This window comes from Sturnira hondurensis, unplaced genomic scaffold, assembly GCF_014824575.4.
Source record: "Sturnira hondurensis isolate 20B ecotype Veracruz unplaced genomic scaffold, ASM1482457v3 Scaffold0019216, whole genome shotgun sequence".
NCBI classification, from domain to species: domain Eukaryota; kingdom Metazoa; phylum Chordata; class Mammalia; order Chiroptera; family Phyllostomidae; genus Sturnira; species Sturnira hondurensis.
This window is the reverse complement of record NW_028091847.1, coordinates 971,558-988,891: the sequence shown is the minus strand read 5'-3', so window position 1 is coordinate 988,891 and position 17,334 is coordinate 971,558. Positions and strand designations below refer to the sequence as shown.

At 42.5% G+C, this 17,334-nt stretch overlaps 1 protein-coding gene across 1 annotated transcript in view; it reads right to left on the bottom strand.

Annotated features, from left to right (window-relative positions):
* LIPH (lipase H) overlaps positions 1-17,334 on the bottom strand; it is a 46,195-nt gene that overhangs the window by 14,241 nt on the left and 14,620 nt on the right. Inside the window, exons 2-5 of the mRNA XM_037070985.1 lie at positions 12,787-13,154; positions 11,233-11,341; positions 6,058-6,159; positions 1,362-1,451 (exon numbers count right to left, since the gene is read on the bottom strand). Of these exons, the coding sequence (XP_036926880.1) occupies positions 1,362-1,451; positions 6,058-6,159; positions 11,233-11,341; positions 12,787-13,154 (669 nt within the window). The remainder of the gene's footprint in view (positions 1-1,361; positions 1,452-6,057; positions 6,160-11,232; positions 11,342-12,786; positions 13,155-17,334) is intronic.

Genomic DNA, 17,334 nt, shown 5'->3' with positions numbered 1-17,334 from the left:
GGGTGTACCACATTCATTTAATAATCTTCCTATGTTGGACATTTAGATTACTTCTAAAAATCTAGCTACAGGGTCTGGCACAAAAAACACCCCCTTTTTATTACAAAATCATAAGCATGTAATTCTGTAATGTAACAATATCACACACATTCAAGCACACCATATGACATTTTAGATGAAATGTTCAAATTTCTGTCCATCTCATGCGAGATGTGTGTATCCTTCCAACCACATTCAAGCAGGTGTTACTTCTGCCGGACCTTGTGTTATAAATGACACCGTGTTCTCTAATTTTTGTCTGTATTTCCTGTTATTTCTCTAGAAGAAATTTCCAGATGTGAAATTTTTAGGTCAAAGACACACCTTTCCAAGAGAGACAAATAATTCATAATAGCTTTTAATTATTATTATTTTTAAAGACTTTATTTATTTATCTTTTTAGAGAGGAAGGGAAGGAGAGAGGGAGAGAAGTATCAATGTATGGTTGCCTCTCATGAGTTCCCTGCTGGGAACTGGCCTGCAACCCAGGCATGTGCCCTGACTGGGAATCGAATCGCGATCATGTGATTCGCAGACCCATGCTCAATCCACTGAGCTACGCCAGCCAGGGCAGCTTTTAATTATTTAGTTATGGTTATTAAAAGTAGTATATTTGAAAGCCCTGGCTGGTGTAGCTCAGTGAATTGAGCGCGGGCCTGCGAACCAGACGATCGCGGTTCGATTCCCAGTCAGGGCCTGGGTTGCAAGCCGGTTCCTTGCAGGCTAACTACCAGCAGGGGATGCACAAAAGGCAACCATACATTGATGTTTCTCTCCCTCTCTCCTTCCCCTCTAAAATAAATAAATAAATAAAATCTTTTTTTAAAAAAAAAAAGTAGTATATTTGAGCCCTGACCAGGTTGGGCATCATCCTGCAAACCAAAATGTCACCAGTTCCACTCTCAGGGCACACGCCTGGGTTGTGGGTTCGGTTCTTGGTCCCAATCAATGTTTCTCTCTCTCTTTCTCCCTCCCTCTCCTCTCTCTAAAAATAAATAAATAAAATCTTTATTTTAGAAAGTATATAAATAACAGTTTTTAATTTATAATTTATATTTATACCACCTCTACCTTCTCAGGAATATTTTTTTAAAGATTTATTTATTTAACCCCCCACTGGGGACCTGGCCCACAACCCACGCATGTGCCCTGACTGGGAATTGAACCGGTGACCCTTTGGTTCACAAGTTGGCACTCAGTCCACTGAGCCACACCAGCCAGAGCTCAGGGATATTTTTTATTAAAAACTATACCACATAGAATATTAAAATTTTTAAAATATATCTTTTTAAAGACAGAAAATATAAAGTATTTGCACTTACCTCCAAAGATTGTTTTGGGACAACCAGGTTGATCCACTCCTCCATTTGGGTAGAAGTCTATGTTTCCTAATGGTTCCCTGTAGCCCAGTGCTAAAAGAGAGCATACTGTGCTTTAGACTGCTCTGAACTGTTCACATCTCATAGCTCATTTGCCTGCAGGATTTGGACAAGGGTTGTATTATTATTATTATTATTATATTTATTTCTGCTTAAATATTTTCCCAAAGTTACCCAGCTATTTAGAAAGTATTATTGCTGTACATACATATTCATGCAATAAATAAGAGACTATGAAGACAGTGATGGAGTTTATTTCTGATATTTCTAAAGACCTAAGAGAGTTTGGTCCCTCATTCACTGCAAAGCTGATAAAAGGATAGTTTTCTTCATTACATTTCTCTGGAGCCCTCTATTTTCTGGGTGCTTCTTGAGCCTCTACTTGTATCTGTGTAAATCTTTAATGAATAAGAAACAGAGAAGAATAAATTTTTACTTAGTAGAAAAAAATGTTTAAAATTTTGGGATCTAGTATAGTAAAGAGATTGGAAAATCTTCTAGAAAACAGGGACCTAAAAAAGTATACATAGATTTAATAATTGCCTATTCTCTTTACCCTTGCAACCCCAAATAATCAGTAAAATGCTTGATTAGAAAGATTATTTATATATGTACAATGGGGGACCCAAAAATGGAATTAGCTTCTGGAGGGCAGGCACCTCATAGTACAAGTTTCCCTGGCTAGGCCAGTGTTCTAGGAACCCATCTGTAACAGTGTAGTAGCTGGTGTTGTTGGGAGAGGCTGTAGTTGGCTTCGGTGAACTTTTTTTAAAGACTCTTTCAACATGTTTGCCCATGTCATAATGGGTGAATTACAAGTGCACCTACCTGCCTGCACTGCAATGAGTGTTCAGCAGTATTTGACCAAAAATGGCATGACCCCCACGTCCCACCCTCCCTATTCACCTGATCTCACCTAAGTGACTATTTTTTGTTTCCTCACATGAAAAAAAGTCCTCAGAGGGAAATATTTGCTGACATAGAAGAAGTAAAACAAATAAAAGGCAGAAGCACTAAAAGGCATCAAAATTGATAAGTTCAAAAACTTTTGGAAAAAAAATGTCTTTAGGTGTATTGCATCGAGTTGAGAGTACTTTGGAGGTGACTGAAGTTTAGGAACTTCTGGCCAAGATGGAGGCTTTGCTTCCTCACACAAACAAAAGAAGGGCAACAACCAGTTAAAAAAACAGAAGCAACTAGAACTGCCAGAAAACTTAATTGTGTGGAAGTCTGACAACCAAGAAGTTAAAGAAGAAACATCCATCCAGACCAGTAGGAGGGATAGAGATGGGCAGCTGGGGCATGTGGCATGGCTACAGCTGGCAGACTGGGAACATGAGGCAGCGGCTGGCAGAGCGGGAGGTCCCACATTTGTGTGCAGATAAACTGGGAGGAACAATTGGGGAGCGAGACAGACCACACAACTCAGGGATCCAGCTCAGGGAAATAAAGCCTCAAAACCTTTGACTGAAAAACCCTGTGGGTGTTGCCGCAGCAGGAGAAACTCCCAGCCTCACAAGAGAGTTCGTTGGAGAGACCCACAGGGTCCTAGAAGGTACACCCAGAAATCAGTACCAGAAGGGCCCAATTTACTTTGGGTAGTGGGGGAAGTAACTGAAAGCAGGGTGAGAGCCAAGCAAGTGGCATTGTTCCCTTTCGGACCCCTGCCCCACATATAGTGCCACAATGCAGAGACGTGGGTTGCCCCACCTGGAGAATACCTAAGACTCTGCCCCTTACTATGTAACAGGTGCACCAAGACAAAGAAATATAGCCCAGATGAAAGAACAGATCAAAACTCCAGAAAAAGAACTAAACAACAAGAAGATAGCCAATTCTATTAGATGCAGAGTTCAAAACACTGGTAATCAAGATTCTCACAGAAGCACTGGCTGGTGTAGCTCAGTGGATTGAGCTCAGGCCTGCCAACCAGAAGATCACGGTTCAATTCCCAGTCAGGGCACATGCCTGGATTGCATGCCAGTTCCCAGTGGGGGACACATGAGAGGCAACAATACATTGATGTTTCTCTCCCTCTCTCCTTCCCTTACCTTCTAAAGATAAATAAATAAAATAAAATAAAAAGATGCTCACAGAAATAACTGAGTATGTCCGCAAAATAAAGGAAGGAGTGAAATAACAGGAGGAAGTAAAAGGAAGAAGTTAAAGAACAAAGAGAAATAAAAAAATATATATGGGGAACCAACAGTCAAGGGAAGGAAATGCGAACTCAAATCAATGGTTTGGAGCAGAAGGATGAAATAAACATTTAACCAGAACAGAAATAAGAATTCAAAAAAATAAGAAAAGACTTAGGAATTTTTCCAACATCTTAAAACGTTTCAACATTTGAATCATAGGTTGCCAGAAGCAGAAAAGGAAGAGCAAGAGGAAGACCAAATTGATAACTTATTTGAACAAATAATAAAGAAAAACTTCCCCAGTCTGGCTAAGAAAATAAACTTCCAGGAAGTCCAGGAAGCTCAGAGAGTCCCAAAAAAGTTGTACCCAGGGAAGTACACAAGACACATAATTAAATTACCCAAGATTAAAGAGGAGAGACTCATAAAAGCAGCAAGAGAAAAGCAAAGTGTTACCTATAAAGGAGTTCCCATCAGGCTATCAGCTGATTTCTCAAAAGAAACCTTACAGGCAAGAAGGCACTGGAAAGAAGTATTCTAAGTCATAAAAGGTAAGGGCCTACACCCAAGATTATGCTATCCAGCAAAGCTCTCATTTAGAATGGAAGGGCAAATGAAGTGCTTCCCAGATACAGTAAAGTTAAAGGAGTTTATCATCACCAAGCCCTTATTATATGAAATGTTAAAGGGACTTATCTAAGGAAAAGAAGAAAATCAAAACTATGATGAGTAAAATGACAATAAGCTCACAACTATCAACAACTGAACACAAGAAACAAAAACAAACTAAGCAAACAACTAGAACGTGAACAGAATCACAGAAATGGAGATTACATGGAGGGAGATTAGTGGGGAGGGGGAGCGATGGGGGAAAGGTACAGGGAATAAGAAGCATAAATAGTAGGTACAAAATAGACATGGCGAGGTTAAGAACAGTCTAGGAAATGGAGAAGCCAAGAACTTATATGTATGACTCATGGACATGAACTAAGGAGGGGGGAATGCTAGAGGGAGGGGGTACAGAGTGGAGGGGGATATAGAGGAAAAATAGGGACAACTGTAATAGCATAATTAATAAAACATATTAAAAATTAAAAAAACATGAAAAAGAAGGTGACTGAAGTTTAAACACATAAGAGTAAATACACAATTTTTTGTAAATAAATTCCATTTGGGGGATACCCCTTGTACACATAGTTTATACATCATCAGAATAATAATAGTTATATATCGAGAACCTATACATGTTTGTGAGCATGATGCTAGATGCTTTACACACCGTCTAGTTTCACTATGTCTGCAAAGTAGCCATTGGTAAATTGAGGAGAAGTAACTGAGAAAATACTGAGGCTCAGAGGACTTTAGGAACAGACACAATCCACTAGAAAGAACAAAGTCAGGGACTCGAGTCCATCTCTGCCTACTGAAAAGTTTATATATCAGTACTTTCTATCCTGGCTTCGTGGGTTGAGCACCAGCCTGTGAATCGAAAGGCTGCTGGTTTGGCCCAGTTAGGGGCATGAGAGAGGCAACTGATCAATGTTCCTCTCCCTCACTTTCTCCCTCCTCCCCTCCCCTCTAAAAAGACAAATAAGATCTTTAAAAAAAGTTTATAAACTTTCCTTCAAAGTTTACTTTCTCTCCAAGAATAAAAAATAAACTGCTCTATTCCATCAAGCATTAAAATGTCAGTGAGGTACTGCACTTAAGGAAGAAAAGACTTTGCAACAACACATGAAGAATTCAGCCGTTTCTCAGGGACCTTTTTCTAAGGCAAACAATTGCTGAACACCGCACCAAAGTACCCAGAACAGGTGGTCAAGGGTTTGTTTTTTTCTCCTTAGGTGGTTATATCACAAAGAGAGTGTACGATTAGATGATCACTCTGCTCCGTCCCCTCAGCCCTCCCCAAATTCCTACTCCCGCTCTTCTCCCAGACATCTGGATATAAAGACCTGTCCTTAACATCACCAAACCCCATGACGTGTACCCAATTCCAGTTAGGAAATCGGCACCAACAGAGACAGAAATGGCCAGGAAGATCCACAGAGATGTGGCAGTTCGAGTCAATCACTCTGCATACAGACATACACACTTGACCATGTATTTCTGCTTTAGGAAAGAATGAGAAAGAACCAACAAAAACAAAAAATCATGCATCAGGATCCAGTTGTACATATGGAAACACCTGTCCACAAGGTGTGGCGACCAGCCTGTGGTCGACTGGTCAGGATGGTCACTGTGAAAACAAGAAGAGACCCTGGGAAAAGCACCGCCACTCCAGCAAGAGATCCTGGGTGCCTGCATCAAACCAGCTTCCCATCAAAATTTCTGTGGGTTTGGAACCTTGCCTCAAAAGGAGGAATCTGGAGAAAACAGATCTGCCCCTGCATGACAGTCCGTCCGTCACCCGCTGCTCTCCACCCCCGCCACCCCCGCCAGGAGAGGATTCCATGGGAGTCTGGGGGGTCGCTGACACACAAGGACAGGAATCTTACCGTCAATGTCGGAATGGATGACATCAACGAACTGTGCGTCACTGGGATCTAATCTGTCCTCAGGCGGCCTCCCGTTGAATAAAGGGCCAGCAGGGTCGAGACCTGGAAGGAAAACAGAGTGGGTCTGGCAGCCCCACGCCATGAGTCACCTGCAGCTGAGCCTTTGATCCCCACCCCCTTGAGGATGGCTCACAGGCTGCAGGGCACCCTCAGGTGGGCAAACGCTCACATTCCCATCCTGCTCCGTCAGGCTACTTTCCACAGCCCTGTAGCCTTTTCCCACAGTAGAGATAGTTCCCTGGCAGTGACCGATGAGAACAGCGTCCCAACTCCCTCAGGAGGCATATCTGTGCTCAGCTCAACAGCAGAGTATACAGATGTGTAGGGAGCAGGGGTGTGGAGATAAACTGGTTCCTCAGGAAAAAGCACCTAAGGGTGCAGGTAAAAAACAGACGCTATACTTATCTTTATCCCATTTTAATAGTTTCCATTTTTATTATATATACTAGCTCATAAGCTCCACATCACAAGCCTGAGGGAAGCAGGGTAGTTATTACCATTCCCATTTTACAGATGAATGAACTGAGCTACAGAGAAATCACATGTCTTTACCAGGGCCACAGACTCACACTGCAATCACCACTCAGTGTGGAAAGCTCAGCAGCAAAGAGTGAAACTCTCTGGTCAGAAGAGGTACTTAAGAGGAAAATAAAGTGGGTGTCGATTCCTATGGAGTTGACTCAGCCCATAAATGCCTGAACTGATTTCTTGCTCTTGGTCAATGCTAGCTGGGCGTTCCTCACCATCCTTGTGAAACAGCTGTAAAAACAAGACAGCAGCTCCCATGATGCTGTAACCACAAAATAAAAACTTTGAACTAAAAAATAAAAACAAAACATGGGAGGTTCGAATGGGCCCTGCTCACTAGAAACCTAAGGGAAGGTTTCAAGGGACACAGCAGATTTGAAGATTTTACCTATGAACTTCATTTTAAATAACACTTCCCCATTTCCTGGCGTTTTGTACAAAACCCAAGATAGCATCTTTGTCTCAGCTTTCCTGGTTCCAGCCTCAATCTCTCATTTCTCTTCTCCCATCACTCTCGCTTCCCGGAGGCTTGTCTGTATCGGCTTCACTTCCTCATCTCCTTCCTCCTCTGACACCGGAAGCCTTTCTTATTCCCCTGTCTGCTCCCAACTGAAACTGATGGGGGAGGAGATGGATGAACACCCAGGCAACTGAGTTCACAAGATATTCTCAACAACAACAACAATAAAGAGCAACTCATAACTTTGGAAAGAGTAAGCCTCCTCTGCACACGAGACAGCACCTTCTGGTGTAAGAAAATGGACAGAGAAACAGCGAGAGCCCGGTTCATAGCAGCCCCCAGATCCATGGTGGTAAACTGGCTGGCTACATAAAGTCCAAACCAGGGCAATTTTAAGAGTGATGAGGGTGCTATTAATAATTACGCTGGGACCAAGGCACAAATGAGGACTGTTACAATACCCTTGGACATAATGGTCTCTTTAGGGATAAGCCATAACAAATGATCAGTTTGTAATGTCAGCCAGAAATCACAGTTAAGCTGCCCTAAAAAGTTGTGTCGAATAGGTGTGATATGGAGCCCCAAGCCTAACACCGGCCAGCTGTGTGACCTTGGGCAGGTTACTATATTTCTATGAACCTCAGTTTCTGTATCGGCAAAATGGAGGTAGAATTAATAGCTACTTCAGAGAACTTTAAAAAGGACTCCTGGATCTGAATCCAGAACATTTTGAGATTAGAAACAAAATGGGGGGGAAATGGAGCTTTTCTTGTTGCTCTAAGATCACCAGAAAAGTGTCTAGTGATCCCTGTCCTCTGCTGCAGCATTAACTGGTTTGAGAATTCGAGGACATCAAACATTCTGCATGCAGTTTCTGGAGCCTCTTCCTATCATCTCCAAGGTCACAAGGAATTCTCTAAGGCAGTGCTGTCCAAGAAAAATATAATGGGAGCCACATATATAATTTAAAAATTTCAAGCAGCCAATAAAAAAAGGAAAAATCAAACAAGGAAAATTAATTTTAATAATGCATTCTATTTAACCCAATATATCTAAAATACTATTCAGGCATGTAATCAGTATTAAAAACTTGAGATTTTTAAACATATTTTGTACTTAGTCTTCAATACCCAGTGTGTATTTTGTACTTACAGCCCCTCCCGATTTCCCTTGGCAACATTTCCAGAGATCAACAGCCACATGTGGCTAGTGACTACTGTATGGGGCAGCCCAGCTCTGCGGTCGCTTTTCAAGATATAGTGTTCAGACCCCCTGCATCTTTTGATTGAAAGAATACACTCCTGTCCCGACCAGGTAGTTCAGTTGGCTGGAGTGTCATCCCAATACACCAAAGTTTTGGGTTTGATCCCCGGTCAGGGCACATACAAGAAGCAACCAATGGATCCATAAATAAGTGGAACAATAAATCAGTGTTTAAAAAATGAAAACAAAAGAGTACACACTCCTGGACCCTAACCCCAGAGATTCCGATTCAGCAAGCTGGCATTGTATCAGCACCCCAAGGTAATTTTCACACACATTAAAGTCGAGAATTAAATTTAATGTATTATCAAGTGATGTAGGGACTTGAGATAGATTAAAATCTGTTCGTGTTCTGCCATCTTCTGTTGAAGAAGTTAATGAGAAGTAAATCCAGGAGCTGTGCCTGGACAGGAAAAGCAAAAGGAAGAGCAGAAGAAAGAGAGAGACATGGAAGAGATGAAGCAGCCATTGAAGCCTAGATAATTAACAAGCAGAAACATCCAATAATACTTGGGAGGCAGGAGTGAATGGTGTCCTTTGGGGAATGGGCCAAATTCCCACCTCATAATCCAGTGAGCCCACTCTGCCAAAGCAGTGGGAGGAGAGTAGAAAAGAGAGATAAATGCTTGACCCCTGACACTGCTCTCAGGGACAGCTTGTAACAGTGGAAAATTGTAATGGTGGGAAATTGTGACCCCCCCACTCTTCTTTTGACATTGTTTCTGTAAGCTCTGGCTCTGACTAATATGAAGCTTGCAGATGAACAGCATGTTTGTATAAGAATCCTAGGAACTAGTTGCAAAAGATACAGACTCTGACCTTCAGGCATCCCAGCTCTGGGAGATTTGCTGACCTTCATCCACGGAGCCAGGACGCCGGAGGTCAGAATGATTAAACCAGGATTCTGCACACCAGACGGGCACTTGCCTTATCGGAGTGGACTGTGTTCATCCGTACTAAGAGAACTTTCAACCCCCTCCCTTAATCTCTTTGTTCTGTCCCTCTCTCCTTCCTTACAAAAACCTCTGCCTCCACTGAGATGGGAAGATGGGCTCTGAGACAGGAGCCCACCATCTTCCAAGTGGCCCGCATCTGCAAATAAATCACTATCTTTTCAGCATCTGCTTCTTGAGTATTGGCTTTCATAGCAGCAGGCAGCCGGACCTTCGTTAGGTTACAAACTGAGATTGAACTTCGGGCTCAGAGAGGATGAGGAATCAGGAGAACGTGGGGGAGTCAGTGGAGAAAGAAAGTTGAGCTGTGGACCAGTGGCTGAATCCAGCTCACAGATCCAGGCCACGTGGGCCGGGAGTCAGAGGAAGGCAGGTTGGGGAAATTTCCATAGTCAGAGGCCAGGTTACATTGGATTCACATTCAAAGTAGTTGTGGAACCGGTTTGCTGGGAGGCTGAAGAACAAAACAGGTTGGGTGGGGGGAGTGTTAAGTAGAACAAGGAGGTGGTCTGGAACTAGTACTGGAGAGCAGATTTGCTCATCTTTCCCCAAACTTTGTGGTCAGTGATGTCAGGTTGCTAGTTTGAATTCAGCCACAGTAGGGGTATGTATACACCATGGAAATCAGCAAACATTACAAATCAGGGCTTTTGCTTCCTTCCTTCTTTTTAAGGGGCACAAGCAAATCGAAGTTATCTGTCCTTTGTACACATAAGGGAAAATGAATTTTTTTTTAAAGTAAGAACATGTTGCTTTCTAAAACATAACACTAAATTTATTTTATTTTATTATTTTTTAAGAGAGGGAAAGAAACATCAATGTGTGGTTGCCTCTCATGTGTCCCCACTGGGGACCTGGCTCTGCAACCCAGGTATGTGCCCTGACTGGGAATCAAACCGGCGACCCTTTGGTTCACAGCCTGCGCTCAGTACACTGAGCTACACCAGCCAGGGCAACATAACACTAATTTTAAAAATTGTAAAGAACTTTCCCTAGGAAAGCAGGTAAACAAGAATATGAGGGCAGGCTTGGCCTTTGGGATGAAATCGAGAAACAAAACAGCCAGGAAAAAGAATGTGATCTCGAATACGTACAAATGGTGTGTGTGAGAGAGAGAGAGAAGGAGAAAATGAGAATGACTTGCCCTGGGCTACCTGTCCAGGTAAGCAGCATATTCAGACCTGTAGCCTTAAAATTTTATCTCCAATGTAGTTGGTTTGCATTGTTTACCTCTTCCCTCCTTCCTTCTTCTACCTTCCAGATTCCCTAAATTAAAATAGCTCTTTCACGTGAGGATGGATTCTGGGAAAGATATGAATGGAAGAAGGCTTAAGTCTCTGAAAGAGAAAGCCTCTCTGAGTCCTTCATTTGCAGCAAAGGAAAGTTTCTGGAGCTCTAGGCAAGAGAACCCAGCACGAGTTTGTTTGGGATTTGACCTGCTGTGTTGCTGAGTGTTTTTATTCGGTTTTAGCTTGCAAGCTGATATTCAGAGAGCAAGCCCCAGCCATCAAAGTTCCCAGCTCAATTTCCTATGATGAAACTCCTGCTGTGCCTGGGGACAGACACTTATTAAGTATGTAGTTCAAGCTATTCTGAATAAAATAAAAGGAAGAAAGATATCTGGTTGAGGCACAGAAATCAAATCCCCGTAGACCATAAGAGAAATAGAGTAACCACTAATCTTTTCTATGGCATATACAATTTACAAAGTGCTCTGCACGTATCTTATTAAATAATAACCTGTGGTCAACATTAGTATGGTGTTCCTTTTGCACAAGAGGACACACTCTCAGAGATGTTACATAACCGGAAGAGCTGGCTTCCAACCCAGGGACTTGCATTGCCCACATCGAGCTCCCCCAGGGAACACCCTGCCCAGACCATCCCCTGCCTGTTCAGAGGAAGCCTTACCTGTAATTCTCCCCAGCTGCCCACTGTACTCCTTTCCAACAAACCCGGATATATGGGCTCCTAGACTTACTCCAATCATGTAAATGTCGTCAAGAAAAGCTCCTTCTGCCTGGAATTTCAAGAAGTGCATCATTATAAATTGTGCGGATCAAGGAATGGACAACATTTGGAGAAATGTCCTATCCGTTGATTTGGGGGAACCATTTCTAACCATCTCGTATCCATGATCTCATTTAAATGTCACAGTACCCCTACAAAGTTAATACTATTCTTCTGATTACACAAATGGGGAAACTGAGACCCAGAGTTGAAGTGATCTGCCCAAGGTTAGGCCATGGGGAGAGGTCAGAGTAGGGTTCATACCGGTCTGCCCACTTCCAAACTTATGCCTTAACCTCTAGGCCACAGTATTTCCATTTCATGCCTCTTCTAGAACTCCAGCCAAGACATCTTTAAAACCTTCTCAATTGGGAAGTGAGGCAACAATACATTTTGATGAACTTTTTTTTTCATCTTCATGCTGGCCCAGTTATATAAATTCACCACTGAGAGGGAAGGAAAGGAGGAAAGTAGGGTGGGAATGGGTCACATTGACCACAGTCTGCTGAGATAGCTTGTCATGAGTCATTTTAATATTTACTTTTCCAGGCCTGGCTGGTGTGGTTTGGTGGATCAAGTGCCAGCCTGCAGACTGAAAGGCTCACCAGTTCTATTCCCAGTCAGGGCGCATGCCTGGGGTGCAGACCAGGCCCCCAGTTGGGGAGTGTGAGTGGCAACTGATCATCTCTTGGACTTCGTTGTTTCTCCCCCTCTCTTTCTCCCTCCCTTCCCCTCTCTCTGAAAATAAATACATAAAGTCTTTCAAAAATTTACTTTTTCAGGGCCATGGCTTAGGTGGGCAGCTCTTGTAAAACTTGGGCCACTGCTGCCACAGTGACTCTGCGAAATAGTCGTGGTACCAAGTCACTTTAAAAAAAATAAAAGTGGCAATTCATGAGATCACTAAGTAAAGTTTAAGATTTATTTAATCTTTGTAAGTCTTCTAAAGACATAAATCATACATACACAAAAATCGCTCATCAGACCATGCGTATCAGTTTTGGTTTTGGACAACATGGTCACTAAACGTTTGCCATTTTGAGGAAAAGGAACAGCTATAGAAGTTAAGGAAGCTCTAGTCATTGAAGCCAGGAAACCCATAGACAGAACCTCTCCTACCCATAGGACACCTTTATGTGAGTTCGAAAAATATGCCTCTTCCTCAGGACACTTTGCTGTTATTTGCTGGAAAATTATCTTAGTAAACATGTAAATCTACCACGTTTACACGGACAGTAATGCTCCCTTAGACGGGTGCCTGGTACAGGGAACAACCTGCATGACCACAGGCACGGGTGGTCCCTCCAGCATGTCCCTCCACCTTCCCTGGGGCTCACTTGGATCTGCAAAAGAGTCCCCTGGTTCACTGCAGCTCTGTATGTCTGGGCTTTAACTCTTCAGAAAATGGACCAATTTCAATTTAGCCCTGAATCATCTGAGAGAATTCTCCCTTACCAACATGTGGTCGATAAATTCCTTCAAGACTGCTGCTACATTTTTGGTCTTACTAGAAGCATGGTTATATATTATAGTTGTAGCTCCTCGATTCCAGTCGACAACAACCACGTTCATGTCTTCTACAAAGAGCAAACCCTCTACTAAGTCTCCTATCCAAACTGGAGGGGAGCCTGTTGGCCTGAATCCATGGACAATGAAGGTGGTTTTCCTGGTTACGTTCAAGTTCCCCAAAAATGTGGAGTTGACAATTTGTGCGCAGGTCAAGTTTCTCCTTGTGTAGAGCATCAGCTTCACATTTAGTCCCGTACCAACCACTGCACTGTAGAAGCTCAGTTTGGTGAATGAAGGACATGTTTCATCCATACCTGAAAACAAAAATTAGATGACATCGTGACAGTTCTTTCCTGAGCTGGGCATCATGTCCTACACTCCATGGAGTTCTATGTGCCTTACTTACAGCATCTAGTGAGGGGCAAGATCTAGTTGCATGAAGTTGCAAAGTCATACCTGATTCAGAGTTCATACATAGTGACTTTTTCAACAGGAAAACCGTCTTTTCAAATTCTACCTCTTTCAAGATCTAACCCCAAAAGTCACCTCAGTGAAGCCTTCTCCCAGCTTTAAGAACAGTCCCTCATCCCAAAACTCCCCAAACCTCTTTATGGGCCTCATTGACAGCACAATGAAAATACTTTCAGGGGTGTACTATGGGTATTTAGGTACATGTATGTCTGTCCTGTTAGACCACAGTCTCCTTGGAATGGTGTCTTATCATCTTCTGTGCCCGTCACTGATCCCAGCATGCAGTAGAGGACTCACTAACTGAAACTATGTGGTCCAAGTGCCTCTCCCTGTCCAGAGCACCTGCCTGATATGGCAGTGGAGAATGTGATGCACCTGCCATGAGCCGTCCAGTTGCATCTGAAACTGTTGACCACAATGGCGTTTTGGGACCCTGTCCTTCTTTGCTACTCAAAGCACCACCTTCAAACATTCCTCCTTCTAAAAAGGCTCTAAGGATGGCCTTAGAACAGAAGTTAGGGATGGGGAGGGGATAGCACAGATGAGCCTGGAGCATCTTGTCACTGCAGAAAGTAAGGAAATATTTAAAAACATGTCCCAAGGATACAGGAGCCAGCTTGAAGGGGTTTCCGCACTCCAGATTTGGGATAATTTAATAACTAAGAACATTAGTGAAGTATATAAGCCTTTGGAAAAAATTAGGAATCCATATTCCAAATAAATAGGCAAGAGGAGGACTCTTACTTCTAGAACAGTGCTGGATGCCAACTGGTAAATGTGGAGTGAAAGCTGGAGTTGCTAGTAATCATTACTCTCTCTCTAAAAGTCAATAAATAAAAAATTTTAAAGTATCATTGAAATATTGCTTTAAAATATCATGAGAAATAAAACATCATTTTTATTGCATTAAAATTATAAGTATACATCATTTATCTTACTGTCCCTTCCCTCTTAAGTTCCATACCCTGTGAGTGCCTCGCTTGCCCCACACTAACCCAGGCCTCCTGCCAGGACTGTTGTGAGAGTGAGAGATGTCTATGAATTATCTAAACCGTTACCTGGAACGCAGTAAATGCTAAAAAATTAGTAATTGGTCCTGGCTGCTGTGGCTCAGTGGATTGAACACCAACCTGGGAACCAAGAGGTCACTGGTTCAATTCCCAGTCAGGGCACATGTCTGGGTTGAGGGCCAGGCCCCCAGTTGGGGGCATGAAGAGGAAACTGACTGATGTATCTCTTGCACATCAACATTTCTCTCCCTCTCTTTCTCCCTCCCTTCTCCTCTCTCTAAAAATAAAATAAATAAAATCTTTCAAAAACTGTAGGGGACTGGTTTGTCTTGGCCTGGCAAATGTGACTCAGCTCTGTATGGAAAACCTACAGATGGCCAGGGTCTGCAACAAAAAGCATAAAGATTAGTTAGGCAAGAATCCTCAATGGATACTGAACCAAAAGGGGGTGAGTTCTGAGGAGGAGCATATGTGTATGGGCTTAAACAGTCTCCCACAGATTGCTTACCAGTGATTAGGAAAATCAGTAATGTGTGGTAGAGAAACTGAACAACAGCTTGACTAGGTTATCCAAACGAGCACCACCAGTGAGGGGCAGATGGATAGCATGCGCCTCTAGCTATAACGCACGGAGAAGGCCATGGCCTCACGGGTGCAGTGTTTCAGCCCCGTGCACAACCCAAATCTAACCACGAGGAGAAAGCCAGACAAACACAAAACAAGGAATAATCTATTTCTTAACAAAGGTCAATGCCATGAATGACAAACAAAGGCTGGGATAATGTTTAGATTCAAGGAGACTAAAGAGAGAGGATAAATAAGTGCAATATCTGGCCTTAGACTGCATCCTGTAATGGAAGTGGAAAATACAGTAAAAGAAATTATTGGATCATTGACAAAATTGGGATATGGACACTAAATTAGATAGAAGTTTGGTGTAATGTTAAATTAACTGAGGTTGAAAATCATATATGGTTAGATAAGAGAAAAATTCTAATTCTTAGGAAATACAACTGAAGTATTTATAAGTAAATGTCCAACTTAGTCTCAAATAGTTCAGAAAAATACATTGGAGGTGGAGAGATAACAAATGATAAAGCATATGTAGTAAAATACTAACAATGGGTAAATCTGCGCAAAGCATTATTGGTGTTCTGTATATGTACTCTTGTAGCTTTTCTGCAAGTTTAAAATTATTTCCAAATAAAAAGCTTAAATTACAGGGGACAGGACCATATCAGCAACACATGTATTCACATAAAGTGAGAGGGAGACTCTGATTCTGATACCAGAAAACGAAAGTAGGTAAGAATGCTAAAGACATCTGCTTGAAAGGGAATAAGGAGTTAGAAATAAACTAAAGATCATGTTGCAGTACAAAAGAGGTGGTGGAAGGAAAGGCTTAGGAGTCCATAGGTAATGAGACAGTGTTACTTCTCCAAAGTTATATAAAGCATTGGTCAAGAACCACAATCAAATAACAGTTAAAAATAAACCTCTGCTCAACATTAGTAATAACACAGCGATATAATGATTGGAAAGGCTGTGTTGTATTTTTAATTGTAAGAATTATTTTAAACTGTGTTGTGACCTACTTTCCCACACGCTGCTTGGCTGAGAGAAAAACAGCCAAGTGGGACGTGAAGTGGAGCAACGAACAATCCCTGGCTGCAAGCTGGAGATGGTCCTTCAGGACATTCAGGAGCATGGACAGAGGTCTGTGATGGCCATTCTCAGGGAGGGGACAGGAAGGGAAGACTGTTCACTTGCAACTGGCCAACAGAAGACAAGAGCGCCTGGGGGAACGTCTGTTCTGACTTCCTCCAACAGGAATTCGGAAACCACTTGCCTTGGGCCCCTATTCCCAGTGGAGCTGCAGTTGCACAGAAATTGCTGCACCTGATTCTGAGCCTCAGCGTGGCCCTTCTCCTGGGGTCTATGCCCTTTCTTAATTGCCTGGATCCACTCACCTACACTTTTATCTGAAACTTCTTGCAAAGGCTCTAGTACTCAGGAGTCAGTGAAGCTCTAAAATAGAATGAGCTAAAACTCAAACAGAAGATTAAAAAATTAAGGAAGCTCGGAAATTCCTGACCCTAGAAAATAGTGAGCCCCACACTCACACATTCCTCCTTTTACTCTACACTGTCAAGTAGCATGTGCAGTGGGGCGTGCTCATAATATACTGGCTTTACCCCCCAGCTTTATTAATATATAATTGACAGATAATATTGTGTAAGTTTAAGGTGTACAGCGTGATGATTTTACATATATATACACACATGTGTATATATATATATCATACATATACATAATATAGTGAAATGATTACCACATTAAGGCCTTGTGTTAACACATCCTTCACCTCACATGTTTACCTCTGTGTGTGTGTGTCTGTGTGGTGATGAGTTAAGATCTACTCTCTTAGCAAAGTTCAAGTATACAATACAGTTTTGTTAACTACAGACACTGTTCTGGGCATTAGATGTCAGAACTAATCCATCTACGTGAATATGTTCTCCATCTGCTGGCCCCTTTTGTTCTCTCTTCCCACGGATTGCAGGCTCCCGGAGAGCATGGACTGAAACTTGTGGTGCTTGTAGAGCAAGACCCTGAGTAACTAATTGACTGTGTAGTCACTTTATTGAACAGGAGGTGTCGCAGGGAAGGTAGGGCTGAGCCCCTGGGTCATCGCCATCAGTAAACCTGGGTTTTGTTCCAGGTTGTGGGGCTGACTCACCAGACCCTGGGGGAATTATGTTATCTTTCACTTACTGTCTACTGGCCAAGAGAGGAATGCAGTGGAGATAATTATGAATGGATTCTTACTGGGGAAAAGAGAAATTCCCTTGCAGAGAAGGGAGCTGTTTATTATGTCTGTTTATTTTGAGGTGAATGAGTAATATTGAGCCAGTGTGTCTAAAGGCACACATCCGAGTCCTTGGAAGACTCAGAGAAGACTCGTGAAGTTTGGGCCTGAGCTATTTACCAGCAGCAGATGCCAACTTTCACG